This window comes from Geotrypetes seraphini, chromosome 3 (genome assembly GCF_902459505.1).
Source record: "Geotrypetes seraphini chromosome 3, aGeoSer1.1, whole genome shotgun sequence".
Classification (NCBI taxonomy): Eukaryota; Metazoa; Chordata; class Amphibia; order Gymnophiona; family Dermophiidae; genus Geotrypetes; species Geotrypetes seraphini.
This window is the reverse complement of record NC_047086.1, coordinates 353745561-353765172: the sequence shown is the minus strand read 5'-3', so window position 1 is coordinate 353765172 and position 19612 is coordinate 353745561. Positions and strand designations below refer to the sequence as shown.

Below are 19612 nucleotides of genomic sequence, written 5' to 3'. Positions count from 1 at the left end.
GTGTAGCGATTTGCTCCGTACAACGCTGGGAGCATCGATTTTCTCAGTGAAACGCTGGGAGCAGCAATTTCCTCTGTGCAATGCTGGGAGCAGCGATTTCCTTTGACGTAAATTTGAGGACGGAGCCTGGGAATGAAAAACCGCAAATAACTGAAAATGCAGTTAACGAAATCGTGAATACGGAAGGGGAAGTGTATGTACAAGTTCCGTCTAGGCAGTCTTGTTAAACTTTTGGTTATATTTGCAGTATGACTAAGTCTAGGTTAGCCCACATCTCACTCCTCCTCCTAAAACGCCCCTTTCAGCTCTTGGCGTACAGCGGGACTGAAAAGGCCTAAGCTGTTTTTAGATACGTCTAAAACCCATTTTGATTATTGGCAATTGGACGACCTGTCTTTTTGATCATCCAAGTACCGATTTAGGCGGTATTTTAGATGTATTTCTGTTTTGATTATGAGCCCCTTAAGCTATAAAATGCTCACCCATGTGCATACATTGTGAATCTGCACAGATTCTTTCTAAACATGCATACCCTTTGGTTGCATAAGTGTGTCTACTTTCTTATTGCCATGTGTATATTTACAGGTGGGATAATTTTATAAGCAGCATTATGTGTGCATTTAGTAAGGCTTACATATGAAAAATCCTTTATACAATTTCTCCCTTTGTATCTATGGAGCAAAATGCTTGTGTGACTCTTCTAACTGTTAGACTTTGATTTGGAAGTAGAGTACTGTACACCTCAGCGGCAAAGGGTCTTTGGTTAGAGAATCACCTATGAAGCTTAACCTAATTATTTTCTGGGCATGACTGGCTTAAAGCAAATCTTCTTGTGTACCATTTAGTTTCTTAGAACTAAGCCTCTAGGAGACCTATCGGATATTGTGGACAATAATGCTAGGCCCTGAAGATACCCAGGAAGCCTTGTCCCCCCCCTACAAGATGCTCAGAATTTCTGCTGCTGTTTATCAGTACTGGAGGCTGCAAAAACCAAGATGATTCATTTCATCTTGGTTGGCATATGTAGGAGAGAGAAAGGTGCCTAAATTAAAAACAAAAAAACCCCAACCAAACAAAAAAGACACTTAACTGCAGAGTTTACCTATGATGTAATCTTCTTTTATTAGGCTGTAGATTAATCTGGTAAAGAGTCTTCTCATGAACTTTAAGTAAAGTTATGCATGTTGTCTGAGTACAGAGTTATAGTACATATATTGGTGTTTTTGTTGGTTTTGTAAAGGATATCTCAAAATACAAAGTAGATAACCCGGTTCTTATTGCAAAGCAATCTTAATGTTCATGCATGACAGATTTTTTAAAAATAAATGTAATTATTTCTTTTCTAACTCCCTCTCTGTCTGTATCAAAGGTTTCTTCTGCAAAATATTTGAGCCACGGTAACAATCTAGTGTCTAAAAATACATTATATCGCCTACTGTATTTTTCTCATGATGTGCTGCTGTTCTTGCCTTCTGTCCTAAAGATTTCTTTCCACACTGTGATGGGAACTACTCTAGAACTATAGGCAAGGTCCATAAGTAGCACATCTGAGGAGGCATCCTGAGAGAATGTGGTTTTCCACTGGCTAGAAGTTTGGCAGGGAAGATGAATTGGGGCTGGGGGAGGAAGTTATGGAGAGATGTGGAGGTAGAGGACAAAGAGGTGGAGTAAAATGTAAGATGTGGATGTAGAGGACAAAGAGGTGGAGTAAAATGTAAGATGTGGATATGGAGGGCAAAGAGGTGGAGTAAAATGGAAGATATGGATGTGGAGAGCAAAGAGGTGGAGTAGCATGGGGAGAGGAGAAAGTAAGGGGAAAAATAAGAGGACAGAAATATTGAGAAAAAAGTGATTAAAAAAACAATTAAATAGAAAAGAAGTAGAGCTAGAATGGAAATTCTAGTGCAGTGTTGTCTAGAGGTCCTGAACATTAGGGTCTTGTATCTGAATTAGCAAGTTGCTTGCAGAAAACCGTCAATCATGCTTTCCAGGTCCACCTCCTTCCCAGGATGCTGCTTCTGCCCCCTCAGTTTGTCTTCTACAAGCAAGTTGATAAGAAGTGATCCGGTGTGTTCCCCTTTCCCTTCCTGGAACATTAACATTGTGTTGTAAGGTCTCAATATTGCTCTGTTTGAGCCCTTACGGGAGGCTTCCCTCTTGGACCTTACAGTCAAGACGGTGTTCCTGGTGGCAATTACATTGCCGAGACAGGTTTCCACGTTACAAACTCTTTCCTGCAGGGAGCTGTTCCTTAGGTTCACAGATGCAGGGCTTTCCTTATGCATGGTCTTGTCTTTCTTACTGAAGGAAGTCTTGGCCTTACATGTTAATCAGGAAGTCCACTTGCTTGCTTTTTGCCCTATGGAGTCTGAGAAAGGATAAAGTGTTGCATTTGCTAGATGTTAAGTGAGTACTTCAGTACCTTGAAGTTATCAATGAGTTTATCTTTCGGATCAAATTTTTGTTCTCATCAGTCATGCCAAGAAAGGGAGAACAGTGTCTAAAGCCTCAATTTCCTCTGCATATGTGGGCTGTGGTAAACAACTACTAATCGCATTGAAAGCACACTCCACTAGAGGAGTTGCTGCCTCGTTGGCGGAGACTAAGGCTGTCTGGCCAGAGGAGATTTGTAGAGCAGCTACTTGGTCTACCGTTCATACTTTTCCCAGGTTCTATAGGGTGGACATAGCAATTGGGAAGGATGCCACTTTCGGGATCTCTAGTTAAAAGGCAGGTTCTGCGGGTCCACCCTAGACTCTGGGGACTGCTTTGGTATATCCCTAGCATTCAGGACCACTAGACACATTGCACTAGAAAGAAAGATTGGTTTCTTACCTTGGTAATCTTTCTTGTAGATGTGTCTAGTGGTCCTGAAGTCCCCACGCTCCGTATGGACTTTGCTTGAGGATCAATCTAGATTGGGAGAATTTTCTCTCTCAGATAAACTGAAAAAAAAAATGATGCATGGGTAAATCATCATGACCATGCAGTCTTGTTTAAGTTTCTGCTTGTTAGCAGGTCATGCAAGTAGCTAAGAGTTCTTTACATATTTGGTGTTGGTTGCACAAGTTTGAATGTTATAGTTCTATTTCCTATGTTTGTTACAGAGCAGAACAAAATTGTAGTGTCGGGAAGTTTTCCTGGTTTTCTTCCTTCCTGTTATGTATTTGATTACAGTGCTACTTGATTGCTTTTGTAAAAACTGAGGGGGCAGGAGCAGCTCCCTGGGAAGGAGGTGGAGTTGGAAAACATGACTGATAGTTTTCTGCATGCAACTTGCTAGTTCAAATACAAGACACTAACGTTCAGGACCACTAGACACATCTACAAGAAAGAAAATTACCAAGGTAAGAACCTAATTTTTCTAAGTGGCAGATGCATATTAGAAAAACTGATTCATTTTCTGACATTTAAATGTTTCTGCACAATTTTGACTTTGCTGTTCAAAATTATTCTTGAGTAGGAGTGACCACATTTGGCAAGGGAAATAATGAGAAGAGAGACGTTAATGAGAGATATAATGTTTACATAATCAGCCATCCCATAATAAAATAGTAGACAGAAGAGATAAACAATGGGACAATCCAGTTTTCCCTGCTTATATTGCTATCTATACTATTAAGGATATATCCCCACTGGCCCCACACTTTTTGAAACAGCCTTCTATTTCAAAGGACTTTCCCAGAAAAAAGGTGAGAGTCTGAATTCTAAGTTTTTCAAATGTCTTTCTAGCTGGGAATGTCTTAGAGGTAGCACAGCTCACACTGCCTGCCCTGCTTCATTCCATCCTCCTTTGTCTCTTCTGTAAGCAGGAAGTAATTGGAGGAGGGATAAAGAGGAACAGCCATGGGAACCTTGAGAGGTTTTCACACCATGTCCTTGCACTACCTCCAGAGAAACAATGGCCTGGCCTACATAAATACATACATCTCTTCAAAGCTTATTGAATGGATGTTGCTGCATGGAAGGCATTTTTAAAGCGGAAAAGAGAACTCCCTTCCCTCTCATGTGCCACGTTGCTCTCATTTCTCCCTCCATCACTTCTAACAATTGGAGCAGCACGATTTGGCAAAGTTGATTCAAGGCTCACAAACTCCATTACCACTGAACTTGTTATGCATTATCAGTTTTCAAAGTGTTTCTGGAGCTAGCAGGATCAGAGTTGCAATTGCTGAGTGTCCAAATCGGTGGGGATGGGCTCAGTCAGATACTTGGTTCTTGTGGACAAGGGGAGAAGAGAGAGAGGCTTCTGGCAAAAGAGAATGGGCAAGGAGGCCACGGGCACTAAGAAGGATAGGGGAATTAGAGTTAGAAGAAAGTGTTGTTGTACTGAGCTGCTCAGGAGCTAACCAGTCAGTCTTAAGTCCCAAAGATGAAGGATGTAGGTTCCTATCCTAGTGGCACAGGAAGAGGAGAGAGGATTTCATGGAAAGTGGAAGGTGGGAACATAGGTGAAATGGAGAAAGTAAAATGCAGGTCAAAGTGGTTGTGAGGTAGTGGAGAAAGGAGGAAGATGTGATGGGGAAAAGGAAAAAAGAGCCATATTTGGAGAAAAATAAGCTGTTTGGGAGAGAAGAGAAGCAGGATGGTGAGACGTGGGTGGCAATAAAAGTAATACAAGACTTGGGAATTACATATAGGAGACATGAGAGATGAGAAGTTACATGTAAGGGAGACAAAGGGGGAAGTGGCGGGTCTGAATCAGGGGCTCTCAACTCAGTCCTCTGGACATGCCTAGCCAGTCAAGTTTTCGAGATACCCACAATGAATATGCATGAGATAGATTTGCCTACAGGGGAGGTATATATGAGTAATTCATGCACATTTATTGTGGATATCCTGAAAGAACTAACTATCTAGGAGTGTCCTGAGGACTCTGTTGAGAAACTCTGGCTAAGGATACCTGAGAGACATGGTGTTTAGGTATTGGGGAATGAGAGACAATGGATGTGTGTGAGAAGAAATGGGTGAGAAAAATCAGGCTAAAAAGCTGCAGTATAAACTGGACTTAGTGTGCCTTTTCCTGTACGCTAAGGTCATTTTTAATGCTGTTAGAAAATGGCTGATTCCCCATTTTCCTAATTTATGATTTACAGTGTGTGGCTATTACCAAAAATTGGCAAAACAAACAAAAACTGCAGACTATGTACAAGATACAGGCAAAATTTATTGTACCAAAGTTAAAATGCAGTAATATGAAACCTTTTTACCAACCAAGGGACCCGACACGGTCCGTGTTTCAGACAACACGCCTTCGTCAGGGGTCTATGGTAAATAAGGTATAAAGTATACCGCGCAAAATGAAGATAACAAGTGCCTGTTTGTTTAGCACGCCAAGAATCGCTGCCAAAAGTAAAGCGATTCTTGGCGTGCTAAGCAAACAGGCACTTGTTATCTTCATTTTGCGCGGTATACTTTATACCTTATTTACCATGGACCCCTGACGAAGGCGTGTTGTCCAAAACACGGACCGTGTCAGGTCCCTTGGTTGGTAAAAAGGTTTCATATTACTGCATTTTAACTTTGGTACAATAAATTTTGCCTGTATCTTGTACATAGTCTGCAGTTTTTGTTTGTTTTTCCTTGTTGGTGGCTTCACTGCGGATTTGGTTTGATTTTTTTTCTTGTATTACCAAAAATTAGTATGTAAGCCCTTACTGTCACCTATTTTGTAGGCGGAAGGGCTCATGGGCCAACCCTGCACTACTCAGTGTGCGGCAATGTAGATATGCTAACTGATTAGCACCGCCGCGGACCTTCCCAGAAAAATTAAAAACTATTTTTTTAGTGCATGGTTTGCACACACACACACATTTATAACTTACTATGGGATGCCTTCCACAGTAAACCCTTTTAAGCTGCAGCAAGCACACACTAATGCTTACAACAGCTTCTTAAAAGGAGCCCTAAGTGAGGAAAGGAAAGAAGAGAGACTGTGTGAGGGGTAGTTTGTGAGGGTGGAGAATTGACTGAAAGTAGGGGCAGGAAAGCCCGAGGTCCTTAGCATCACCAGAATGCTGTTTTGAATCCCAGGATTTGCATTTTCAATTACTCCTGAACATTTATGGCACAAATGTTGCCAAATCAAATCCCATATTGATCTCGTCAGCCTGGGGAAAACCAGAAAGAAGCTTCTCTTTAGTCTGTGTCCTGTATGAAATAAAAATGTCAGGACAGATGTGGCATTTAATAAGAAATATGTACAGTATATACTGTAGATGCACTGTGACATACTGGGAATTCCTATATTTTTTGTAGAGCTCTGTTGATTGAGTTTCTTGTTATCTTACCTTCCCCCAAGAAAGCTCTACAGCTGTTTTCATTTCTACCTATATTTTTTGAAGTCCTTCCTCCTCTGTCCTAGATTTCCAGTCCAGGACGGTAGGTTGTTTCGGGTTTAGGGAGCAGCACAAACCACAAGCCTATAGCAGACAGCTGGTCAGCATCGGACGTGGACAGCTCCAAACAGGCTGAGAGTAGAATGGGAGTGTACAGTGCAAACAGGATCCCCTACCATGCAAAGAAAAGCAGGAGTGCAGAGACGCTCCCGTGTCCTGGCTGTTTACTACTAAACAGCCGCCAGGCTCAAAAAAAAAAAAAAAAAAAGGGCATCTTCTAATGTAAGTTTTTCTTTCATGACTAAAAAGTGTAGCTGAAGTGCTGCACATTGAAGCTTCCTTGGACCTGCTGTAAATAACCTTCTTGAGTTCAGAAAATGATAGAATCAGAGACAGGGATGCTTCATGTTAAGTTTTCATTTCCACTCCCACAATATTAGCAACTGTTTACAAGCTCCATACACAGTCTTTGGTGTCTGTAGCTTATAGGAGCGATTCTGGCATTTAATTACCTTTTTTTTTTTTTTTGTACTGTTCAGTTACTGCTGTTGAACAGATGTGCGTTAGAAGCACAGAGTGAATATTCTTCTTCTCAGTTTTCAGAATATAAGGATCAATTAATCCAGTGGACTATAGGAAATTATAGTGCTCTTCCTCGGACTCCGTAATTAAATGCAAGATGACTGCCAGAGAATTGTCCCCCTTACCTCGTCAGTGGATACAGTAAGACTTTTATTTATTTATGCTTATTTATGCAACAGTGGTCACCTTTTAATTCCCCAGATTGCATCTGTTGTTGTCGCAGCCTCCTCGACAAAGCGTTTCCTTGTAAGACATAAACTCCACCTTCTTTTGCAGTGTGATTTGCATATGTGTGTGTAGTGTGTGTTTGTTTTTAAGCTAATGCCGCTTGTATACTAGGCACTCAGCGCACCTTGACCCACAGTTAAGCAGATTTTAGCAGGAGTTAAAGCAAAACAGCGAGTTAATAACATAACAACAAAAAGTCTGCCCACCTGGCAGAAACCTAACATGAAATCAAGAATATAATATACACCGAGCACTGTTGCATAAACAAAATATGGAATGGGCTGAGCAGGGCTACTTTATTTCCTGCTCTAGTGTTGCTGTACTGAAGTGCTCAGGAGCAAACCAGCCAGCCCTAAGTCATAAAGATGAAGGATGTAGGTTTCTGTTCTAGTCTGATATTTTTAATAGTACTGTTAGATTTTATAGCATACTGATAGGTCATGTAGCAAGTAGTATGCAAGGCAAACACATCAATAGAAGAATACAATTAGTGACTGGCGGACATCAGACATGCACAATAAGTAAGGGAATTGTATGTCCCAAAGAGCTTAAGATATTAGTGATAAGAGTGGGAGACAAATGAGAGAAATAAAGATGGGCAGGAGAAGTAGATATGCTAAAGAGAGTGTCATGGGACCCCAGTTACATCCTGACAGGATACAAACAGACAAGAACAACTAGTTATTAAAATGTTATTGCACAGCGGTGGGTAAGTGTGTTACTTACAGCTGAGTGTTATTATGAAAAACACCTACACGATCCACCCTGAACTCCCTGCAGCCGCTTCCTGCCCAGAGCTTTAAAGCACCTTTAATAAAAGCAGCAGCGCCTGGGAGATTCGGAGCTCATCTGCTGAGGCCCCACTTTCTCAGCCTCAAAAGACATTTTATTTTTGCTGCATCCTGCTGGCTTCCCTTTTCTTGCTTGTCATGGCAAGGTTGTTACCTCCAACTGAAAGTGTTTCTCTCAATAAACTAATGAAAGCCCTAATGCTTGCTGGTTGCAATACACCTAGCAGGGTGTTTGCCAGTAATATGCAGAATCTATCCAAATATGTGGTTAATTTTAAGAAATATTGAAGCCATTTATTTGTCGGATTCTTCAGACTATTAGCTAGATTTTCTCTAACATCTCTAATAGAGAATGACACGGGGACAAATTTTTCCCCATCCTGTAAGCTCTGTTCTCATTTGCACAAGTCTCTAACACCTTAAAATCATAAGTGTTGGAGGCTTGTGCAGTTAAGGCAGAGCTTACAGGAATGGGACAGGGAGAGCAGCAAAACTCACAGGGACAGGACGGGAAATTGAGTTCCTGTGGGGATGGGGAAAAATTTGTCCTTGTGTCATTCTCTAATCTCTAGTGCGTTTTTTAGCACCGGCCACCGCAGTAGCAGCTCTGACTCTCATAGAATTCCCATTCCCTGTACACACAGTTTACTGTTCATGCTTTGTTTTTTTTTTTATATATTATATTATACATTTGAATTAGTTTGATAACTCTGTGTGGCTCAGAGGAGGGTTTTCAAAAATTTCTGCCCTCTGTTCTCAGGAGGGAGGGAATAAAAGTTAACTGAACGGGTGGGCCTTGATATGGTTGGACAGTAATTGCCGCCTGTTTTCTCTAAACACCCTGAGCAGCATTTCTCTAACTGTTTGCATTGGTGTGTATTCAGCTTAAACCACAAAATGTGTCACGCACCTGGCAGAGTTTTTGTTTTGCTTGTTCAATTGAAGATGGCACATCTGCAGTTTCTAGTTACTATCTTGACATTTTCCAAAGAAAATATTTCTATATATTATTAATGCATTATTGTATCATGCTGATAGATGGATGGGGAATGCTACTATACATATGCAAAATATTTTGAAGATCTATTTAGTGCTAAATCATGCAGGCTGTATATAACGTCAGTTTATCTTCTAGATGTCATCATAGCTTTAGAAATAGCAGATGCCGCAGGGAATCTGCGGGAGTAATTTATTGGGTTTTGCGGTGGACAACTCTTCGGGCAGTGCCTTCTCCTCCCTTCCCCCATCCCACACATTCTGGGCACCTATTGTACATGTATATGTTCAAAAGGGGAGAGGAAGAGGTTTATTTAAGGTATATATAAAATAGGTCCATCCCGTCTTCACTTCTAATATTCTACCTCCAGTGCTAAGGATATATCCCTGTTTGCCCCACACTTTTTGAGACAGCTCTCAGAGGACTTTCCCAACTACGACTATTTTTCAAAATTTTCACGGAGTCCCACTAGGAGCTGGCCTCGTGTAACTTATTGATTTGGGGTGGACTGGTTTCCTGTGCACTGCTGAGAATATACCAGCACGGAGGAGTTGGATGCAGCCAGCGTGAGCCCGTGTGGGCTGCCATCTGTCCCACCTGCTGCATTCAGCGGCCCATCTGCTTGCTGCACTAGCTCACTGCAGACTTGCTCGAAAGGGAGAATCAGGTTGTACAGATTATTGGGGGAGGGGGGACGCCAGAGACCTTTTGACAGGCATAATATGGACTTAAAATCGGTGTATGTTCATCTATATCTAGGGTGTTCTCACTCAGCCCAGTCTTCATGTCAAATATATAGCCAGGAGTTTGAGAGGAAAATCTTTAGGAACTTTTTAACTTAAGTGGAAGTGATTTAAGAATTTTTTTTTTAATTTAAGTACTGTCTAGGGATGCTTTGTGAAACCTGTTAAGGGGTAGCTGAATTTTATTATTATTATTGATAATGATAGTAATAATAAACACTTTTCTTATTATTATTAAGTCTGGACAAAATGGACTGAAATCCGAGCTAATGTTTTCTTTTTAAGCAAAGTTAAGGATGGTTTCATTTTAAAGGAAACGAGTCAACATCTGTTTTACTAAGATTCCCCTTCCATTTCGTGTTTATTTACCAAGACCCATAATGCTATAAATGGCACCTTAACTTAGGCGCCTAAGTTCCGAGGAAAATGCTGTTTAAAAGTGCTTTTAAAAGAAATTTCAAAGCGCCTACTGGCACCTAAAAGAAAAGCACCTAGGAAGGTGCTTTACAATGTCTAATGCCACTGTGGGTGTGGCTAATGCTGGAAGTAGCATTAGGCGCTGCAAAGAACCTCCTTAGGCATGATTTACATCAAAGGTAGGCAGTGGTGTAGTAAGGGGGGTGGCAGTCCACCCTGGGCGTCATGTTGGTGGGGTTGCCGGCCCCCCACTTCTGCCTCTTCCCACTCCTCCCCTCGCCATTTGTGGAATTTGTTACCACGAGAAAGTGGAGCCGAGCCTACTTTCGCAAAGTTTAAAATTTTACTCAAAACTTATTTCAGCAGGCCTTCTCGTGATGTCTTTAAAGATTATGGGGCTCATTTTTTAAAAGACAGCATAAACCAGCACGTGGCCTTCTTACTAGTCAAAACGTCCAAGCAGGCATTTTCAAAACTGACTTTTTAGATGTCTTTCTGGTCGTTTTGGTTCCAGTGCTTTTAAATCTTAAGGGGGCATGTTTTGGACAGGCTTAGCACTTGGGCGTTTTACAGTGATAATCAAACATTTTATAAAATGCCCAGGGCACAATTTGGACGTTTTGGATTATACCTGTTTTAAAAACAATTAAGAGCCAAAAAGGTACCCGAACTGACCACTTGACCACTGGAAGAATGAAAATATAGTCCCCACACACTGCTCATTGGTCACTGACCTCCTCCCACCCTCACCCCTACCCCAAGATCTGCATGAAACAGTACATATCTGTCTCTATGACAGCTGCAGATACTATGGCCATTCCTAGTACAGCAGCAAGCAGGTCTCTGGAGTAGCCTGGTGGACAGTGCAGTGGACTGCAAAGAAGGGGACCCAGGCCCATATGCCACCCTAATTAGTACCCTTCTAGTGGAAAATGTGAGCCTACCAGAAACTCACTGCACTGCCATAAAGGCGACACCTGCAGACATAAGAGCTATTGGGGTGGAAGACAGGTACAGTAGGTTTTGGGGAAGTTTTGGAGGGCTCACCATATAATGTACTGGGGTTATGGTGAGATATGTACCTAGCACCCTTCATGTGAAGTTCACAGCAGTGCCCACTAGGGTGCCCCACTGCTCTGCTAGCATGTCCCTTCTACATTCAAATGATTTGTTTTGGACATTTTTTCCAATAATGGCAAAAAAAATTAGATCTCTAGCTCAAGTGTATCGCAAACTGTATGCCGCAGCAAGATTCCCGGTGTGCCGCGAGATACCAGTGGGGAGAAGAGGCACCAGCTGTCTGCCTACAGGATGTACCTCTTGTGGTGAGAGGCATGTCCTGTAGGCAGTCAACCGGTGCTTCTCCTCGCCGGCGTCTCTCCATGCTTCTCCTCTTCCAGCACCCCCTTCCCCCCACTGGTGGCTCAGAACCCCATCTGGAGGGCCTCCGCACATGCACGGATGTTGATGTGATGACATCACACATGCACATGATGTCATTGCATCAATATCTACACATTTCTGGATGTCTTCCAGCCGCGGCCCCGAGTTTAGTGTGCTGCAGCACATAAATAAGTGCTCATTCTCTCTGTATATATGTATATATATACTTATGTTCTTATGAAGTTCTTTTTCACACAGCGAGTGGTGAGCGCTTGGAATGCTCTCCCAGAGGAGCTTGTGGAGGAGACTAGTGTTCAGGGTTTCAAGCACAAGTTGGATTCACACCTTCTTGCAAATCATATCCGGGGATAGGGAAACCCGGGTCTCCGACAAGGAGCACCTAACTGGGCCTCCGCGTGTGCGGATCGCCGAACAAGATGGACCTAGGTCTGATCCGGTGAAGGCGTTTCTTATGTTATGTTCTTATGTGTGTGTAATATATACACGGAATCAAAGAAATACAGACTGTTATGGCTAATAAAGACTGTAAGGACCATTCCCACTGCAGTACAGGAAAGGTTACTTTACCTCCAGCTTCAGTTCCACTTTCTCATAACTATTCATATAAGTACTCTGGTTTGTAGTTTTCTAAAGTCCAATATAATTCTGCCCTTCCCTTTCAATCTCTTCTTTTTTGGGACTGCCTCTACTCAATCTATTTCTGTTTGATGGTGAGACATAGATGCTGAAAGATATGCTGTTGCTGCAGGCTAGACTCCCAGCTCAGCTCTGGTGATAGAGGCAGCAGCAGCAACAGAGGTGGAAAGGGGAGGAGAAGAGCACGGATGTGATGGACACTTTGGGAGAGGAGGAAGGAGAGAGATTCTGGACAATTCTGATAGGGAGGAAGGTGATAGATGCTGGATATCTGAAAGGGGGGATAAGGAAGGGTAAATGCTGGACTCTGGGCAGAGATGAATGGTTCATTGATCACTTATAATGGCACATATCCTTGGGTTGGTCCTGAAGATATTATACTGTGGGGCTCATTTTCAAAAAAGAAAGAATTCAACATAAAGTGGCACTTGGTCCTCTTACTGGTTAAACTTTCTAGATGACTTCTAGACTTCTTGTCTGCAGTGCATTCAAAGTTCAAGGGGGCATGTTGGAGGCATGTTATGGGCCTGCTTAGTGCTTAGACGTCTTTTGGCGATAAACATTTGCCAAGACTTCCAGGCCAAAAAGGTACTCAAACTGACAAGATGACCATTGGAGGGATTAAGACATGATCATTGGAGGGATTAAGACATGACCACTGGCGGGATTAAGGCATGACCACCCCCACACTCCCCCCAGGGCTGTGGAGTTGGTAGATAAATCCTTCGACTCCGACTCCTCATTCTAGTGCCCACAACTTTGACTCCATTCCCAAAATTGTCTCCGACTCCTCAACTCTGACTCCACAGCCCTGACTGCCCCAGTGGTCGTTGAACCCCTCCCACCTCCAAAGATGTGAATGAAACAGTATATAACTGTCTCTATAACAGCAGCACATGGTATGGGAAATCCTAGTAGAGCAGCAAGTAGCCTGGTGTTTGGAGTAGCCTGGTGGGTTGTGTAGTGAACCATAGAGAAGGGGACCCAGGCCCATACCCTATTCTAACTACTACATTTATGGTGGAAAGTGTGAGCCCACCAAAATCCTACTGTACTGCCATATAAGCAAAGCCTATAGCCATAAGGGCTATTGGGGTGGTAGATAAGAACATAAGAATAGCCTTACAGGGTCAGACCAATGGTCCATCAAGCCTAGTAGCCCGGGACATTGAGATCAAGATGGCGTCGGGAGCGGACACCTGAGCGAGCTCTCTCTGCTCGTTTGTACCTGAATCTGCGTTGGTGTCTCTTCTCCGGTGGCGACATGGGGAAGAGGAAGGGAGTCTCCCGCGTTGTTCCTCCGGCGGCTGAACCCGTTCAACGGCTGATTCAGTCTACCATAACGAGCGTCTTTGCTCACATGGGTGAGGTGACCCCAGTTACTTCGGGAGGGAATCCGGATCTCTCGGCGAACCTCAGCACAGAGAGTCGGACTACTTTGAGTCCGGACCAGAGGCTGGTTCCTCCCCAGCCCGGAAGTGCACAAGTGCAGGGATTGCTTGGAACCAGACAGTCCCGAGAGGGAGAGAGTGATTCCAGCATTGGAGGGACATCCCTATCAAGCCTTTCAACGGAAGGAGGAGATGGGAGCCATCAAGAAATCCCCTGCACTTTGGAAGAAGAGGTGAGAGGTGCCTCGGGAGGGAATACTATCAGTTTTGGGGAGATGAAGAAACCAGATAAGATAGACATGGAGGCGCTATGGCAGGCCATATCAATCATGGATTCCAATCTCAAATTGACTTTATCTACAATTAAAACAGATTATGGAACTGTTTTCTCCAAGGTGGAGCAACAAGGGGTGTTTCTCACTAATGTTAATGAAAGGTTGGAGAAACAGGAAAATAATTTGAATGAAGTAAAGAAGGTTCAAGTGGAATTGGTTAAGGAGAGATCTTATGTTTCCCGTAAGATGGAAAATTTCGAAAACCAACTGAGGAAAAATAATTTAAGATTTCTGAATTTTCCTAAGTGTCCTATTATTTCACCAGTTGAGATGGCTAGGAAATATTTCCGAGAGACTTTAGCCATTCCATCAGAAAACTTACCTCCAATTGTTAGAGCTTACTACTTGAATTTAAAGACAACACAAGGGGAATCCACACCTATAGAAACCCCAGTGGATTTGAATTTGTCTTCATTTCTGGAAAATTCCCTTGAGGTTGTCACTCAAAGAACTACCATGTTGTTAACTTTAGCCTTGGAGAGCGACAGGGAATTTATTCTTCGTATGTATTTTCGACATATAAATGATAAGTTTTTGGGTTCTAATGTTCGAGTTTTTCCAGATTTAGCTCAGATGACCCAGAGACGCAGGAAGGAGTTCTTGTCCTTGAAGTCAAGGACCCTGGCTCTGGGGGCTACTTTTCTTGTTAAATTTCCTGCAAAGTGTTATGTATCTTTTCAAGATAAGAATTTTCTTTTCTTTGAGCCCAAACAACTTTTGGAATTTATTGGATCAAAAGAGAAAATGGTAACCATGCCTAGTAATGTATGACTTGCCAGCTGGCTGTAATTTGGGAATCTAATGCCGTGACCTTGATTAGTTGATTGTGTTACTACTACTGTTTTGGAAGTTTATTTCCTTTCTTGATCTTTAAATTGTGGTTTAAATTGTGGACTAAATAAGATATAATGTTTTTCTTTACAAGTTTTGTTGAATATTGTTTCTTGATCTTTTGCATTGTATAATGTAATGTTTGTATTAAAATGGAAAATTTTATAAATAAATAATTTTTAAAAAAAAGCCTAGTAGCCCGTTCTCACAGTGGCCAATCCAGGTCACTAGTACCTGGCCAAAACCCAAGGAGTAGCAACATTCCATGCTACCAATACAGAGCAAGCAGTGGCTTCCCCATGACTTTCTCAATAACAGACTATGGACTTTTCCTCCAGGAAATTGTCCAAACCTTTCTTAAAACCAGCTACGCTATCCGCTCTTACCACAACCTCTGGCAACGCATTTCAGAGCTTAACTATTCTCTGAGTGAAAAAAATATTTCCTCCTATTGGTTTTAAAAGTATTTTCCTGTAATTTCATCGAATATCCCCTAGTTTTTGTAATTTTTGACAGAGTAAAAAATCGATCCACTTGTACCATTCTATTTCACTCAGAATTTTGTTGACTTCAATCATATCTCCCCTCGGCTATCTCTTTCCCAAGCTGAAGAGCCCTAAACCATTTTAATCTTTCTTCATACGAGAGGAGTTCCATCCACTTTGTCATCTTAGTCGCTCTTCTTTGAACCTTTTCTAGTGTTGCTACATCTTTCTTGTGATAAGGAGACTCCCCCAAAAAGAACTATGACGCCTACAACTCATTTAAAACACGGCAATAAAACTTATTTATAAGTTAGGGAAATATGATCATGTCACCCCTCTCCTGAAAGAAGCCCATTGGCTCCCTATCACTCACCGTATTACCTACAAAACGCTTATGTTGGTCTTCAAAATCAAATCTTCCCATCAACCATCTTTCCTAGACAAACTTCTCATCCCTTTTTGCTCTTCTCGGACTCTCAGATCCGCTGATCAGAATCTAATATCCATCCCCTCAATCAAGGAATTCTTCTATACCAGGAAATCTAATTTCTCTGTAGTTGCTCCAACTCTATGGAACACTATACCATCCCAACTTCGTCATGAAAAACTTATCGATAAATTTAAGACAAAACTAAAAACGTTCCTATTTCAAGATGCATTTCAGTGCTCTTGAACCCTTCATCATCAAATTAGCCAACTGCTTTTATGAAGCGATCTCATCCCTAATGTTTTTCCCCTTTTTTCTTACCTTTTCCCTTCTAAACTAAACTAAACCTTAAGTTTATATACCGCATCATTTCCACGGATGTGGAGCTCGGCACGGTTTACAAGAACTTAAAATATAGGAAGAGAAGGAAAAAAAAGGTTTACATGAACTTATGTATAGAAGAGAAGAGTAAGGGGGGATAGAATTACATTTTAGTGAAAAGCCAGGTTTTCAGTTGCTTGCGGAATAATTGGAGGGAGCCCAGGTTCCGCAACGGGGTAGTAAGGTCGTTCCAAAGACCTGTGATTCTAAAGAGAAGGGATTTTCCCAGTTTGCCTGCATAGCGAATACTGTGTAGAGAGGGGAAGGATATTTTATACCTTTGGGCAGGTCTGGTAGAGTCAGGACTCGAGGAGTTATACGATAGTGGGATTAAGGGAGGAAGGATGCCGTGAATGATCTTAAAAGCCAGGCAGGAGCATTTGAAATGGATTCTGGAAATCACAGGGAGCCAGTGAAGTTTGGCTAGGAGTGGGGAGACATGGTCAGACTTGCGTTTTGCAAAGATCAACTTGCCTGCAGTATTCTGGATTAGCTGGAGTCTTTGAAAACTTCTATCCTCTTTTTTTTTTTTCTTTCTTTCTTTTTTCACCACTAATGTACTCTTTTCCCCTCCCCTCCTTTCTAACCTCACCATCATGTTTGTTACTGTTAAATGTCCTTTATGTACACATCCCCTCTTTTTTATAAGTACTACTATTTATAAGCATTTCTCCTTTTCTTATTTTATCATTTTATTGTAAACCGGCTAGATACCAGTTGATGGTCGGTATATTAAAAATTAATAAACTTGAAACTTGAGACGAAAATTGAACGCAATACTCCAGGTGAGGTCACACCATGGAGCAATACAGGGGCATTATAACATTCTTGGTTTCGTTAACCATCCCTTTTTAATAATTCCTAGCATCCTGTTTGCTTTTTTGGCCGTCGCTACACATAGGGCGGAAAGTTTCATCATATTGTCTACAAGGACACCCAGATTCTTTTCTTGAACCCTAGAATCCGGTAACTGTGATTTGGGTTATTCTTCCCCATGTGCATCACTTTGCATTTGTCCACATTAAATTTCATCTACCATTTGGATGTCCAGTCTTCCAATTTCCTAAGGTTTGCCTGCAATTTTTCACAATCCACATGCGTTTTAACAACTTTGAACAGTTTAAACTAAACTAAACCTTAAGTTTATATACCGCATCCTCTCCATAAAGATAGAGCTCAGCACGGTTTACAGGTACTTTAATAAATGAGGGAAAAACATAATAAGAATTAGTGGCTATAAAGAGGGTAGTGAGCTTTACATTTTTGAGAAAAGCCAGGTTTTCAGATGCTTTCGAAATAATTGGAAGGAGCCCAGATTCCGCAGCAGGGCAGGAAGGTTATTCCAAAGCTCAATGATTTTGAAGAAAAGAGATTTCCATAATTTTCCTGCATAGATGACACCTTTTATCGAGGGGAAAGATAGTTTAAGTTTTTGGATGGATCTGGTAATGTCAGGTCTCGAAGAATTCCAAGATAGTGGAATTAGGGGAGGAAGAATGCCATGTAGGATCTTGAATGTTAGGCAGGTACATTTAAAGTGAACCCTAGAAACCACTGGAAGCCAGTGAAGTTTTGACAGAAGCGGGGAAACATGATCAAAATTACTTTTTGCGTAGATCAACCTAGCTGCAGTTTTCTGGATCCGCTGAAGTCTTTGAAGACTTAGATAGATGGAGTTACAATAGTCCAGTCTGGAAAAAATGATTGATTGTACAAGGACAGCAAATGTTGTTGGCGGAAGCAGGATCTCACTTTTCTCAACATGTGAAGACTAAAAAAACATTTTTTTTTTAACCAGATGGTCATTAAAGGAAAGTGTAGAGTCAATAATGATGCCCAAAACTTTGTATGAGAATTCAATCTGCAGTGTGGGACCAGAAGGTAGTGAAATGAGCTTAGGTAGCTGATCTAATTTTGGGTCAAGCCAAAGTAGTTTTGTTTTGGACTCATTCAGCTTCATTTGTACAGTGAGGGCCCAGGATTGGAGATTCATTATGCAAGCTGTTATTTTCTTGGTGAGGTTATTGAGGTTCAAATCTATCTCAAGAAGGACAAGGATGTCATCTGCATATGTATATAGTGTTTCGAAGGGAGATAGATGGAAGAGTTTCAAAGAAGACATATAGATGTTGAAAAGAATAGGGGACAGAGGTGATCCCGCGGGACACCACAAAACGGTCTCCAAGGAGAAGACATGGTGCCACTCATGTTAACAGTGTAAGAGCGGAAATATAAAAATTTTGAGAATCAGTCTAAGACTATGGAATCAATGCCTATCTCAGAAAGTTGGTAAATTAAGATATTGTGGTGGACAATATCAAAGGCCGCAGATAGATCAAATTGTAGTAGGATAGCAAACTTATTACAAGATTGAAGTTGTTGAACCTTTGAGATTAATGAGGCCAGTAGGGATTTGGTGCTAAAATTGGGTCTGAAGCTATATTGGCAAGGTAATAGAATGGAGAATCTCTCTAAGTAAGATGAGAGCTGAGTGGATATAATAGCCTCAAGCATTTTGGTCAGGAGAGGAATATTTTTTATAGGACGATAGCTAGAACGGGAAGATTGGTCTAGGTCAGCTTTTTTCAGTAGTGGGTTCAGAGCTATGTGTCCCATATCTTGGGAAAATAGGCCTGATAGTAAGGTAGAGTTGATAAGAATCACCTCACTCGTCGTTCCAATTTCCAAATCATTTATAAATAAGTTAAATAGCACCGGTCCAAGTACAGATCCCTGAGGCACTCCGCTGTTTACTCTCCTCCATTGAGAAAAATGACCATTTAACCCTACCCTCTGTTTTCTATCCGATAACCAATTCCTAATCCACAACTGAACTTTGCCACCTATCCCTTGACTCTAATTTTCTCAGGAGCCTTTCATGAGGAACTTTATCAAAAGGTTTTTGAAAATCTAGAAACTCTACATCAACCAGCTCACTTTTATCAACATGTTTATTCACACCTTCAAAGAAGTCAAGCAAATTGGTGAGTTATGATCTCCCTCTACTGAACCCTGAATCATATTTATCTATATGTTCCACAATTTTATTTTTTATCATTGTTTCCACCATTTTGTCCGACACTGAAGTGAGGCTTACTGGTCTATAATTCCTGGATTTCCTCTGGAACCTTTTGTAAAAGTCAGCTTAACATTGGCCACCCTCCAATTTTCAGGTACTACAGACAATTTTAGCGACAGGTTACAGATCACTAACAGCAGGTCAGCATTTTCATGTTTGAGTTCTTTTAGTACCCTGGGATGTATACTATCTGGTCCAGGCGATTTATCACTTTTTAACTTGTTGATTTGGCTTAGTACATCTTCCAGATTCGCCGAGATTTCTTTCAGTTCTTCCGCATCATCACCCTTGAAAACTATTTCCAGTTCAAGTAGATCTCTTACATCTTCTTCTGTAAAGACCAAAGTAAAGTCTTCATTCAGTCTCTCCGCTATGGCCTTATACTTCCTGAGGGCCCCTTTTGCTCCTTGATCATCCAACGGTCCCACAGATTCCCTCACAGGTTTTCTGCTTCTGATGTACCTAAAAAAATTATTTTGAGTTTTTGCCTCTTTTGCAAGTTTTTTTTCATATTTTTTCTTAGCGTTCTTTATCAGTACTTTACATC

At 41.5% G+C, this 19612-nt stretch overlaps 1 protein-coding gene across 6 annotated transcripts in view; it reads left to right on the top strand.

The window, feature by feature from the left end:
- ESRRG (estrogen related receptor gamma) overlaps positions 1-19612 on the top strand; it is a 1015505-nt gene that overhangs the window by 585805 nt on the left and 410088 nt on the right. For 4 of the 6 annotated variants that reach the window (XM_033936614.1, XM_033936615.1, XM_033936616.1 and 1 more), the window contains one exon: positions 6935-7061. The exons of the other annotated variants lie outside the window; for them this stretch is intronic. In XM_033936614.1, the coding sequence (XP_033792505.1) occupies positions 7018-7061 (44 nt within the window). In that variant the 5' untranslated portion in view covers positions 6935-7017. The remainder of the gene's footprint in view (positions 1-6934; positions 7062-19612) is intronic. 6 annotated transcript variants of the gene reach the window in all.